This window comes from Stigmatopora nigra, chromosome 8 (assembly GCF_051989575.1).
Source record: "Stigmatopora nigra isolate UIUO_SnigA chromosome 8, RoL_Snig_1.1, whole genome shotgun sequence".
NCBI lineage: Eukaryota > Metazoa > Chordata > Actinopteri > Syngnathiformes > Syngnathidae > Stigmatopora > Stigmatopora nigra.
Genome location: NC_135515.1, coordinates 7695950 through 7708963, shown reverse-complemented (window position 1 = coordinate 7708963; position 13014 = coordinate 7695950). Strand labels below are relative to the sequence as shown.

The 13014-nt window shown below is 43.2% G+C and overlaps 2 protein-coding genes across 2 annotated transcripts; both read right to left on the bottom strand.

The window, feature by feature from the left end:
* Positions 1–176: 176 nt before the first annotated feature.
* On the bottom strand, positions 177–9151 carry LOC144200649 (uncharacterized). The gene is made up of 17 exons (XM_077722894.1): positions 8841–9151; positions 8128–8229; positions 7805–7961; positions 7548–7600; positions 7307–7402; positions 6971–7136; positions 5998–6746; positions 5765–5869; positions 5194–5466; positions 4555–4848; positions 4100–4201; positions 3804–3960; positions 3685–3734; positions 3431–3535; positions 3051–3252; positions 2063–2811; positions 177–1795 (listed from the first exon to the last, which is right to left on the bottom strand). The coding sequence occupies exons 1-17, from the start codon at positions 8988–8990 to the stop codon at positions 1529–1531; spliced, it is 3777 nt and encodes a 1258-aa protein (XP_077579020.1). The 5' UTR covers positions 8991–9151; the 3' UTR covers positions 177–1528.
* Positions 9152–9420: 269 nt separating this feature from the next.
* On the bottom strand, positions 9421–12895 carry LOC144200871 (uncharacterized). The gene is made up of 7 exons (XM_077723230.1): positions 12807–12895; positions 12336–12722; positions 11668–12025; positions 11540–11599; positions 11126–11437; positions 10530–10881; positions 9421–10317 (listed from the first exon to the last, which is right to left on the bottom strand). The coding sequence occupies exons 2-7, from the start codon at positions 12486–12488 to the stop codon at positions 9795–9797; spliced, it is 1758 nt and encodes a 585-aa protein (XP_077579356.1). The 5' UTR covers positions 12489–12722; positions 12807–12895; the 3' UTR covers positions 9421–9794.
* Positions 12896–13014: the final 119 nt, after the last annotated feature.

Below are 13014 nucleotides of genomic sequence, written 5' to 3'. Positions count from 1 at the left end.
CATCAATACATCCAGCAGGATGTGGCCAGCTCAAGAGTCATTTGCTTTTAGATGAATATCAAGAAAATGTATCAGTCTTATATTAAAACAATATTTTATTAGTACATATTCTATTGTAATATACAATTTTTTAATAATTTAAATCATAAAAATGGCCAAGATGAAGTTTAAATCTCTTGTTTTTAAATAGTTTAATCATTAAACCGTTAAAGGTGACCACTTCAAATACAATGGGAAAAATGGAGGTGACCAAATCAACTTCAGATTGCCTAATCAAACAACAGTAAATGCAGGAAATTTAATTTAAAATAATAAATAATACACAGTTCAACACCGCCACCAACTGGTGAGAGTTACCTACTATAAATAGTTTGTAACATGAAGTTGGGCTGATATATTTATAATATTGTTGTGTGGAGTATTTCATTTTGCTCCTCACATAAACACCAAGGAAACCCAATCCAGTGTGATAAACTGTGCCCAATTAACTCAAAATTATATAACCAGCTATGAGCAGAATTGATCTTCACAAAGCTAACTTTCCATCACTGGATCATTCCTAAGACACACATTCTATTAGAAGTCATTCAACACAGACCATCAGTTTCTTTTCTTTTCACTTAAGCGTCTTTGTAAGATCTTCAAGTGGTAAAACTGCGTGATCGGAGAGTTTGGATTTAAAACAGTAGATCACTTGTTTTTAGAAACAAGGCCAAGAAACAAACGGTAGAAAGACACACACACTATGTAGTAACTACTTTTCCTGTAAAAGCTCCTACAAGTCATACATTCTATCAAAATATAAAGGTGACCATTTAGTACCGCCACAGAAGATACAAAAGTACAAAAACCTGATGAAAGGAACCTGAGTAAAAATATATCATTTAACAAAAACAAAAAAATGGAGGATGAAACATCAGGTTTCAATGCATCTCTGAGTTTTTCCAGACAGAAGAAGCAAATCTAAGAGTCAATTGAATCAAGAATAAATAAAAATATTTGGGTAATTTTTTGCCATACACCAACTTGTTTTTATATTCCAAAAAAATATTTTCTCCAACGGACCCTTAATATTTTCAGTGAATGTATGTGTAGTCAGAAATCCCACAAGAATTTAACATATATTTTTTAAATCATTACTTTTAATTCCAATTTCATTTACCCCCAAAAACATTTTTTGCGTCATCTATACTAATGACGAGTAAAAGTTACTTTTTTCTAAAATATTATAAAAAAATCTTGTAACGTATTCCATATTCCATAAAAAGTCTTTTTTCAGTGAAAACAGGACTTACCAACAAACACGAAAAATAACTGAGCTTTTAAGCTTACTTGCATATCGGGGCCATCCAAGCCACAATTTAAAAAGACTCTTAACTGTGAGGACAAATGCAAACTATCATTCTGCTTTGCAATCTCAGCCTTGGAGTTTTTCAGTAGTATGAGGAAGAGCATCACAAAACTTGGCATCCAAACCAACAAAGGTTTTCCTTCAGTGGAGCGTCATGCTTGGGATCAAGCATTTGGGTCAATAGGAGAAGCATTTGTGGTTGTGGAGGTTCCTCCTATAGCCGAAGCTCTTGCCACAACGGTCGCACATGAAGGCCTTCTGGCGCGTGTGGACCTCCTGGTGGGCCTTGAGGCTATTGCTCTGGTTAAAGCTCCGCCCGCAGACGTCACAGATGTACGGCTTCTCGCCCGTGTGAACGCGACGGTGTCGAACCATGTTGCCCAGGTTGCTGAAGCCCTTTTCGCAAATGGTGCAATGAAAGGGTTTCTCGCCCGTGTGGACATTCTGAAACAAAGAAAAAAAAAAAGGCAAAGATTTACTTGTCACTGCTGCACAAAAGTGTTTCTTTTCACATTTTTGTGAAACAACTTGTATTTTAGTTTGACTTATTTATAAATATTAATGAACATATTTATAGTCATGTTGATAAGCATATATAATAAGATTGTAGCAGAGGGCTAATTTCCATTTTTACTCCCTTGTGTAAGATAATTGTTGACATAAACTACACACACACACACGAATATTTTTTAATCTAAGTGCAAAATATACCTGGTGGGTCTTGAGGCTGCTCCGCTGCGAGAAGCCACGGAGGCAGATGTTACAGGAGAAAGGCTTGATTCCACTGTGCACCTTGGCGTGGATCTTCAAGGAGCTAGCCGACTTGAATTTCTTCCCGCAGACGGTGCAGGCGTGCCCCCCCTCCGTGGTGTGGTTTTGCTGCTGGTGCGCGAGCAACTCGGCCGGCGCAGCCATCCAATGGGCGCACAGCGTGCAGGCGAGCGGTAAGGCGTGTTCGTGCGTTTGCAGGTGAGTGCGCATGGCCTCGGCGCAAGCGGCGGTGGTGCCGCACACCACGCAGCACGCCAACCAGGCGACGTTAGTGTGAGCGTCCAGCGTCCTCTTCTGCATGAAGGACTGCCCGCAGGTGCCGCAGATGAACGGGCGCTCCCCCGTGTGGATCCTCAGGTGGCTCTTCAGCGTGTCGACCTGGGTGAAGCTCTTCCCGCAGGTGGCGCAGCCGTAGGGTTTCTCTCCCGTGTGGATGCGCATGTGGCGCCGTAAGTTGCTCTGAAGAGTGAAGGTCTTAGCGCAGACGGGGCAGGGGTGAGCGTCCGTGCGCTGGCGGCGGATGTTGTGCAAGCGCTGGTGTAGCTTCAGGCCTTCGGCGCGGTAGAAGCTCTTGTCGCAATGCGTGCATTTGAAGGGTCGCTCGTCCTTGTGCAGGCACTGGTGGTCCAGCAGGATCTCTTTCAGCGGGAAGCCCTTGCGGCACACGTCGCATGTGTAAGCCTGCTCGGCTGGAAAACACCAATGGGGAAGGTCAAATTTTGGAAAACATTCGCTTACTGCATGCTTGCAATTTTGTGCACAAAGAATATGCAAGATTTTTGACGGCAATATTCGATCCGCTTTCTGTTGGGAAATAGGAGGGTGAAAAAAAATATAAGTGTGGGCGTGTCATGTTTTGTTCTTAGAAACGGATCATACATGGGATTAACGACAAGACCGAAAAGAAAAGTAAAAGATGAGGACTGACCCGTGTGCTGCCGCATGTGCACATTGAGACTGCGCTGGCGGACAAAGGTGCGTGCGCACAGTGAGCACGAAAATTTCCTGTTGCTGCGATGCGCTGCTCGTAGCTGGAGCCGTTTTCTGGAGATAATGGCACATTTCTTTCCTTTTCGGACGCCATTTTGGCTCAAGCCTGTTTGGCCCGAATCAAACACGTCTTCCAGTTCCTGCCAAATTCAGTGAAAGAACGGTTACAACTATGTAGATTTTTTTTTTTTATATGATGTATTGCTTTAGATACATTTGTGTCTTCCATTGATCACATTGTAAATGCCACCCAATCATTTTGAAAGACCTTAATGTTAAAATGACTGGAAGGATGTGATAGTAAATGCGCAATCTGACCTGAAACTCATGTTCATACTTTGGAACCAACTTTCCCTCCTCCTCAGTGGGCACACATGATGTCTGGTCAGTGACATCCAGCGACAATTCTTGTTGCTCATTCTGCTAGCAAACATACAGATTAGACAAATGCAGCATTATGAAAAACTGTAATTTTGTGGAGTTTATTTCACTCTGCCCAATTTAAATGGACTAATCAAGTGCAGAAAACAGAATGAGTGTATCGTCAACATGACCATGGTTGTCTGGATTACCTTGTATGTTACGTAAAGGGCGGTCAACATTTTGGTGTCCACGGGGTCATCTGCAAATGCAAATGAAGAAGTCAGCAAGAAGCCAGTTAGGCAAGAAGACACTAATACACTGCACCCACCTGAGTTCTTGCTGGGGGACTCCGCCCCTTCTGACGCCCCGATGACACTATTCACTTGCTCCTCAAGTCCCACCACTTCTTTCCCAGCGTGAGTGGTGTTCACACACATGCTCAGCGTCGCTTCCGCCACTTCCAGCTTCTTCTTTAGGTCTTCCACCTGAACAAGTGTTGTTATTTTTTCAAGGTCAATTTTGAATGTTATGAAGAAATTGGAATCTATGAATTGAATGCTTTTATTGTCATTAAAAGGTAGTGTATAAGATGAATGGTGTTGTTATAAAACCTATGTAACATACTTGTGAGCGCAGCAAAGATGAACATTCGTGGAAAAGGGAACAGATGTTCTCAGCCGCTTCTTGAGCCAGGGACGTCATGAAGGAGCTGACTTGGTGGGCCACCTGACAATTGGGGGACCAAAAGAGGGTCAATTAATTCTTAACCTTTTATTTGATGACAGCTAACCTTTATTATTGACATTCTTCCCAACTAACTTCCTTTATGCAGGTATAAAAATGGCGACCTCCATGCCTTCCTGACCCCGTGAATTCAGTTTTAACTTTAGATTTATTCCCGTTTTATAAATTCCAACCATCACGATTTAGACGCGTATGCAGCAATGACAAACAACCTAGCTTTTTTATTTCTATGATGACCCAAACCGGCGGTGCGGGAGCCATGTACATAGACATATACACACAGCAACCAATCAATTACATTAAAACAAAGAAAAGAAAAAAGTAATGAAGCGTACTTTATAGGACACCAAAACTGTTGTCTCCCCGACCGGTGACATTTCTTGGTTCATTTCGGAAGCAGTGACAACATTGTTCATTTCGATCACCGCCAAGTTAGCCATTTCTTCCAAAATGGATGTAGCTCGTACTGCAAAATCCCCCATTTGGTAATGTGAGGAAAGGGGAAAAACTTCGTACTGAAAACAACACGTGTCAAAACTGCAGTACAAGTACAACAAGTGTAACTGTGCCCTTAATTGGTCCAGTATAAAGGCTAACAGTCTCTCAGTACGGACATATGCCGCGGGTAACAAGCGTCATTTCCGACTATGCAGACGCAGTATAAATGCGTCACTTGTGTCACATTTAACGTTGCGTTCAAGACATCAGTAATTTCAACCATCCTATTTTTTTTTAAAACTGATAAACAATAAAAGTTACAATTTACAAAACGTACAACATGTATATATCTAATACATTACTGTTTTTATTTTCGAGGTTAGCTGAGGTAGTTAACAGATGTACATTTGCGACTAATTTAAGAAGAAGTAGTTGGAAGTGCGGCATGTTATTATTCTAACTTAATAAAATAAACCAAAGGATACATCTGTGCAAACTTCCATTTAGTCAATGAGTTCATTCTTCTTAACCATTCACTCAGGCGAGGATGAACTGCATTTGTGGCTTTTGAGATTTCTCTTGTCGCTAAAGCCCTTTTTGCAGCCACCGCAGATGAACCTCTTGAGGCCCGTGTGGGTCAGTTGGTGGGCTTTGAGGCTGTTGCTCTGGTTGAAGCCACGGTTGCACACGGTGCAGACGTACGGCTTCTCGCCCGTGTGGATGCGACGGTGGCGGATCAAGTTGGGGGCGTGCTTGAAGCGTTTGTCACATGTTGTACAGATGTACACTTTCTCTTCCGTGGACCCTCCCTGGAAAGGAGAACAAGTTACAGGACATCGCCGTGATTGTGCAGCCATGATTAGCGTGTGGTCATTGAATTATGAATTATTTTTCAAAGTGGTGATTTCTTAAGAAAACTACTGTAGTTCCTATTGCGAAAGAGACAGTGACAGGAATAAAATTCTCTTTGTAGATGCTATCCATGCATTAGCTAATGAATTATTATTTGCTACTGTGCTGATATGTTGTTGAAAAAGCCATGGTGGTTTTCCCATTGTTGTGAAAGAAGGAGATATTTAATATTTTTAATTTTGAAATTAATGTTACCTTCTCGGCATTGCCGTTGCACCTGTGGTGTCCAAGGAGGCTCACGTCACTATAAGATTTGCCGCACTTTTCGCAGGAGTAAGGCTTTTCACTTACGTGGATTTCCTGTAGGAAGAAAAAGGGGAGGGAGAGAGACAGTCTTATGATTTAAATATTAGATTTGCATTATGGATATTCACATAAATGTAATGTGCAAGACTTAAAAAAGAAAAAAAAGATAAATTAAAACATACCTTGTGCAATTTGAGGGCTTTGAGCTGGGCAAATGCGCGAAGGCAGACGTTGCAGGAGTGGGGCTTTTTGACTCCACTGTGCAAGCGGGAGTGTATCCTCAGGTAACTGGCCGACATGAACCTCTTCCCGCATATGGGGCAGCCGTGCGCTCGAGTGGCCGTTTGATGCTGCTGCTGGTGCGTGCGCAACTCCGTCACCGTGCTCAGCCAATGGCCACACAGCAAACAGCCGCACTGCACGCCGTCGCTGTGCGTTTGAATGTGGCTGCGCATGGCGTCGGCGCAGGCCGCCACGGCGCCGCAGGCTACGCAGGCCGGCAAGGCGGCGTCGATGTGCGCCTTGAGGGTGCCCCGCTGGATGAAGGTCTTCCCGCAGGTCTCGCATATGAACGGCCGTTCGCCCGTGTGAATCCTTTGGTGAATCTTCAGCGTGTCGGCCTGGTTGAAGCGCTTGCCGCACATGTCGCAGCAGTACGGCTTTTCGCCCGTGTGGATGCGCAGGTGGCGCGCCAAGTTGCTGTGGAGGCTGAACATCTTGTTGCAGATGGAGCAGGTGTGCTCGCCGGTGCGCGTGCGGCGGATGGCGTGCAGGCGTTTGTGGATCTTCAGGCCGTTGGCTCGGTAGAAGCTCTTGTCGCACTGCGTGCACTTGTAGGGGCGTTCGTCGTTGTGCAGCCGTTGGTGGTCCAGCAGGATCTGCCTGAGCGTGAAGCCCTTGCCACACGTGTTGCATGTGTGAGCACGCTTGCCTGGAAAACAATGGAAATTGTTCCTTGAGTAACTTCAACTAAATATTTTCTGTTGTTGTTGTTTATGTATTTATTTTTTCGCAACATTTGATCAATATTAACAAACACATTGACCAGCCAGGGAATAATATCAAAATGAAGAAAAAATGTCTATAAAAAATCTGGTTGACATCAAAGATGTACTAAGTAAAATATGCACAGATTTAGTATATGGAAGCACTGACCTGTGTGCTGACCCGTGTGCTGCCGCATGTGCACGTTGAGATTACGCAAAAGGGGGAAAACGCTTCCGCACAGCGAGCACGTGAACTTCTTTTCCAAGCGCGTCACTGTCTGGGGAGTTTTACGCGGCGCTCCGACTGGCCCAGTGTCGATGGAATCTTCTAGTCTCTGCCCAGAGAAATGGCATTTAATTGGTATGAATAAATGACAATGATGAGCATGAAATATTTGGCCAGCATTTTGCTGCAAATCACTGTTGTAGCTGTTAAGAATAGCATTGCTATCTTGATGGCAAATAAGAGTGAATTCAATCTAATGATCGAAAAACCACTACAAACCTGGAAGTCTTGGTTATTTATTATTTCTTGCTGATCTGAACTGACGGCCATCTCATCGACAATGATGATCTGTGCTGTCGGGTCAAGGAGGACATCCTACAAAAATAAAAAATAAATTCAAAACTGTCTTTTGGGACCGAGTTATCAAGTTTAACATTTTAAACAATGTATTCCAACACGAGACCTCTACAGAGGTTTGAGGTAGGAAAACAGGCTGGTGATTTGTGGTAGTTTGGAGTACCTCATACGATGCTGGGTCAATGACAGCCGACTTCTCCACTTCTCCGGGTACAGCTGCAAATGAAAAACATGTCAGAAATCATTGTCTCACCACCAATGGAGAGAAATAAAACATGTATACAGTATTCCCTCGATTATAGCGTATTCACTCATCGCAAATTCATTAGATTTTATTTTTCATGAGTATTTTCTTGGCCACTGGAGGGCAGTACTCACTGTTAAGTCAAACAATATTGACAATGAAGAAGTGGGAGTCACCTGAGATTTGTGTCTCTGCTTGCAATATTTCTGCCTCTCCTCCACCCTCTTGTTGCTCTGTGTCCAGCACCACAGCACAAGTATTTTGCAAGATCATATTCAACGAGGTTTCTGCCACATCCAGCCTATTTTTCAGCTCCTCCACTTGTGATTCCCCCTGCGTCACAAAATGTGATGGTTAAATGCAGAATTGTAATATTGGACCGCCTTGATTTTAAATAAATACATTCAAATACTAGACATACCTGATAACCTTTTACACTTTTAATCACACACAATGTAGTTTGTACAATTCCAGAATATGACATTTCAATATGACTTACTTGCAAGGTCAGCAAAGAGGAACATTCATGGAAAAGATGGCAGATGTCATTGGCAGCCTCTTGTACCAATGATGTCATAAATGTTTCAATATGATGGATCAACTGAGGGCAAATAAAAATACTTGGTTGACAGCTTTACAGGAGTAATTAATGGATTTGGGTGACATGTGCCATTGAAAAAAACGTATCAAAATATTACATTGCATTTGAAACATTTTTTAATACAATTAATAAGAAACCTGGAGGTTTATCCAAGATAATAATTTGGCACGGAGCTGAATTGACTGTGACACAAAGCAGGTGGAAGAACTGAATTGGGGTGATTTAAGTATGACTGTCAAATAGTTTGAACAGTTATTCTAAGGAATTTAGCTGAACTATCAATGGAAAAAACAACATTACAAAATTAAACCAGTTATGGGAATATCTGCTCAGGCATGCCTGTTAGCCCAATTATTACTTTTTGTACCAACTTTTCACCAATAGGTAATTTTATGCATTATCATGCATTGAGCTTGTTTTTTATTCATTTAGTATCTTCCAGACATGTAGGGTGTACATGGACAGATTTAATTTTATAAATACTTCAAAAGCATTTGTGAGTTAACTCAGATGCTACATTTAACATTAGCCAGGGGAGCTAGCTCTTCTTTTTCTGGGTCAAGTAAATGTCCATGATCATTTTATATATATAAACAACGAATAGACCTTACCAAATCATGAGACGAAACCACACTGTTTCCATCGTCAAAAGTGAAAAATTCGTTCTTGATGTTGGAGGATACAAGTTTCTTGATTTCAACGGCAACCTTGTTGGCCATTTGCTCCAGAATGGAGGTAGCTCGTTCTGCAAAGTCCCCCATTTGGCAACGACAAAACCGACTAAATGTGCAGTTTGTGAAGAGTTATATGCATTTTCCACACGAGAACCAACCCGCACTAAAAAAAAACTATCTTTTTAACTTCCTTCCCCCCAAAACACGCGTTCTTCCTACTCGGAAACGACGCAATTTGGCATCGCATTTCAAAATAAGGCCCATATTTGATTGAGAGTTTAGTCTTAATAGAGGGGGGAAACTGATGGTAATCCAATATATTTTTGTAGTAGGCCAAAAGATTAGACGTATTGCACCGTTTACTGCAGCAGCAGCCAACGAGTTCATTTTTTGATAACTTTCAAAATAAGAGTTATTTTCTGCCATATTCTTGATGGAAGCGAGTGTGTTAAAAGGAACCGACAACACCCTTATCACATGCATCCCGGCAAGAAAAGTTTAAAGAAAAACAAAAAAATAAATAAAAAATGTTTTTAATAGGCAATTACTAACTTCACCATACACCAGGCATACATTTGTTCAATGCTATTATTTTAACCAATCACACAAGTATTCCTATATTTCCCACCCTTCCCTCTGATGTCAATACCCATTATTAAGCACTCCAGCTCCAAAATTGATCAGTGTCTGCGCGTGGGTAGAACTGACATCACATAATGCCCGCACATTTTTTTTGTTAAAACAATTTGTAATTTGCTTATTTAAATACTAAGATTTCATTTTCCCATCTAGGGTCAGTCGTGCGAGGCGTGCGTTCGTTTGTTTATAATGCGGCAAATTCCCGAAAGTGCTGATTTCAGGCGCTCCACGCGAGTCAAGACGTTAGCCGCGTCACCAGGTCGGGACAGTGCATGTGTGTCTCTTCAGTCGTTTGGCGTTGGAAAAGCTAAGTCCGCAGGTGGCGCAAGAGTACAGTTGCTCGCCCGTGTGCACTTTCATGTGGTACTTGACGTGTCCGAGCTGACGGAATCGGACGCCGCACACCTCGCACTGGTACGGCTTCTCGCCCGTGTGGATCCGGAGGTGCAGCCGGTAGTTGGCGTAGACGCGGAAGGCCTTGCCGCAGTGCTCGCAGGTGTGCGGCTTCTCGCCCGTGTGCTGCAGCCGATGCGTCTCCAGCACCTGGCGGACGATGAAGGTCTTCCCGCACACCTCGCAGGCGTACGGACGCTCGCCGGTGTGCGTGCGCAGGTGGTAGTTGAAGGTGGCCTTGTAGAGGAAAGCCTTGCCGCAGGTCTCGCAGGCGAAGGGGGCGTCGCCCGTGTGGACCTGCTCGTGTTTTTGGAGCCCCGCCTCCGTGTTGAACTTGCGCTTGCACGTCTGGCAGGTGAACTTGGTCGTGTCCACTGTGCTTCTGTTGTTCAAAGAGTTCAAGAAAGAAAAGCATGTCATTTAATTCATTGAATTAATGTGTATTTCGTTCATTTCTATGAGAAAAATTGACACATGAACTTCGTCTGAAAAGGTACTACTGTATTTTTCCTATTTTCAAGATAACAGTAATTAGAATCAGTTTTAGATTAGGGCAAGATCCAACCCCAAAAATAGAAGAACTGTGATCCTCACCTGTCACGTTTGACAATAACATTGTGATTTGTGCGTCCCCGCGGACGGCCCCTCCGCCTCCGAACCAGGGAGCCAGCATCTGCGCCGTTCTGGTGCGCCACCTTCTGGTGTTTCTTCAACTGCCAGTTGTATAGGAAGGTCTTGCTGCAAATGTCGCACATGAAGGGCTTGGTGGCGCCGTGGACCAGCATGTGAGCCTTTAGCCTGTCCTGCCGGAAGGTGGCGCCGCAGATGTGGCACTTGTATGGCCTCTCGCCCGTGTGGATGCGGATGTGGCGCGTGAGGTTGTGGCGATGCGCGAATCCAGCGCCACACGTCTCGCACATGAAGGTCTTTCCTGACAATATTTGGTCTTTAAAAAAGAATTGCAAAAAGACATCATTATGTGACAGTGACTTTCCCCAGAGCTGGGCGATAAAATTATAACGATAATTATTGTGAAATAAGTGTTGTCACCGCAATATTAAAAACTTCCGATAAAAATGCAATCATTTTAAACTGTAATTACACTACCCGACCACCAAAGCCAACGGGGCGCTGTTGCGAGATGAATGCTAGTTCCAGTAATAGGTTATATTTGAGATTTTGCCGCTTACCCAAGGATATTTCATGGACCATCTGGTGTGACTTGAGCCGCTTCACATTGTTGAAGGTCTTGTCGCAGTGCGGACACGGATAGGTCCGAGGTGACTTGCCCTCGTGGCGCAGCATGTGACGCTCCAGCGAAACGCTGCTGCGGAAGGTTTTGGAACACTGGCTGCATTTCTGAGGCTCCTTGTGGGTGTACATGTGCTTTCGGAGCTGGTCCTTATAGTTGAAGCTTTTCTGGCATACGTCGCATTCAAACGCCTTGTTTTGGACGTCGGCTTGCATAGGTTTCTGAGCCGTGCCGTCGGGCTCTATGGTCTCTGTGGGTTGGGGAAATTATTCTTATACGAGGCCATCAAACATCGGCCATCATAGCCAACGTTTTAGCGTTCCTGTCCTTACAAAAAGTCAAATGACCTTACCGTGTGCACTGGTTGATGGCACCACATCTTCAAAAACGATCTCCTCCAAAGTGAATGTTTCTATACGGATCGTTTTGGTTAGTGTTGAGAATTTTTTTTTCTTTTTTACAGTGGATTTGTTAACAAACCGTCGGCAGGTGCTGTCGTCACGACAGGTTCTGTCGTGACAACAGGTTCTGTCGTGACGACAGGTTCTTCTTTCACCAACCCCTCAGGCATTTCCACCAACTTTCCATAAGGCTTCAGAGTCATGATCCAGCCAGTCTCCTCGTTGAGTACGGGGCAGCCATTCATCACGCTGTCCTTCCACGATTTGTATTTGTCCAAGTCGTCCGTCACAGACTTCAGCTGGCCCTCCAGCTCGCCCACTTTGTCACGTAACGTCAGCGTTTCCCTACTTGCCGAGTCAAATAGCTGCAGGAAAACGTTGTTGAGTTCCGTGGTTGCATCCTGAGCTAGCACCTCCACCGCTTTGACAAATTCTGTCTGTTACGAGCAAATAAAAAGACATGAACGGGGTTTTCATGCATATTTTTGTCAAGGGTGGTACTATTTTTTCTAAGCTATTGCTGTTTAACGATCATTTACATTCCACGCGGGCCAATATTAAATGCATTTCCAAAACGTTTTTCTCCTAAAACCAATGTACTACTTACTGTAATGGATTTTATCTTTAAAAGCACCCATTCGTGGGTAGAACTTGGATGCTACAATTTGGCAAGCTAGCTCGTCTATGGGTCAAGAAAATGAAAAAGTAATACTAATAATAAAAGCAAATATTATTAATACAACTTACCAAGTCCTGAGATAAAGTTACAATGTTGCCGCCGTCGCTTGTAGTGATGATTTGCGTCATGTCGGAGGAAACGTTATTTTTGCTCATTTCAAAAACAACCTGGTTCGCCATTTGCTCCAGAATGGCGGCAGCTCGCTCCCCAAAGTCCCCCATTTCGTTAAGTTAATAAAATGTACAAGGCGTATATTTCCACCTGTTAAATAATGTCAACGGTCCAACGAAAAGAAAAAAAAATAACCACCGCGTATATTTACTTTAACTGCAATGTACAAATGAGTCAGTTGGATAATCTTGTGCTTGTTGTAGATCTTTTTGGCGGTTGGCAGAACAGCTCATCTCTAAAAGGCTTCCGTTACAAAGACTCAAAACAAAGGTTCCGCTTGCAAACTAAACCGAACCAGATCATACAAGAAATAATTAATCATCACAACGTACATATCGTTTCACTGAAGATATTAAACGCCCTTTTACCGTAATTGAAGCTGGTAATGTTGGAACTATAAAATGTGCACTTGAGATTTGTTCCGCCTAAAAGCAAACAGAAGGAAGAGACGCTAGCAACTTTCTTAAGTATCCACGTGGTACAGATATTTAGTAATATTTTTTCTCTATGGTCTGAATTTATTTTAAAACATTTTTTACTGATTATAGAGTGCGTTGTCAAAGAATGTACGTATTT

What these genes read in the sequence shown, in the direction of transcription:
- LOC144200649 (XM_077722894.1), bottom strand. Translation starts at nt 8,990, where the DNA reads ATGGGGGACTTTGCAGAACGAGCTACCTCCATTCTGGAGCAAATGGCC. An exon ending in GCAGTTCATCCTCGCCTGAG is followed by an intron (nt 4,849 to 5,193) that starts TGAATGGTTAAG and finishes AAATGACGCTTG; the next exon opens with TTACCCGCGGCATATGTCCG. An exon ending in GCACATGCGGCAGCACACGG is followed by an intron (nt 2,812 to 3,050) that starts GTCAGTCCTCAT and finishes GGTGTTTTCCAG; the next exon opens with CCGAGCAGGCTTACACATGC.
- LOC144200871 (XM_077723230.1), bottom strand. Translation starts at nt 12,488, where the DNA reads ATGGGGGACTTTGGGGAGCGAGCTGCCGCCATTCTGGAGCAAATGGCG. An exon ending in GGTCCATGAAATATCCTTGG is followed by an intron (nt 10,882 to 11,125) that starts GTAAGCGGCAAA and finishes TCTTTTTTAAAG; the next exon opens with ACCAAATATTGTCAGGAAAG. An exon ending in GTTATTGTCAAACGTGACAG is followed by an intron (nt 10,318 to 10,529) that starts GTGAGGATCACA and finishes TTTGAACAACAG; the next exon opens with AAGCACAGTGGACACGACCA.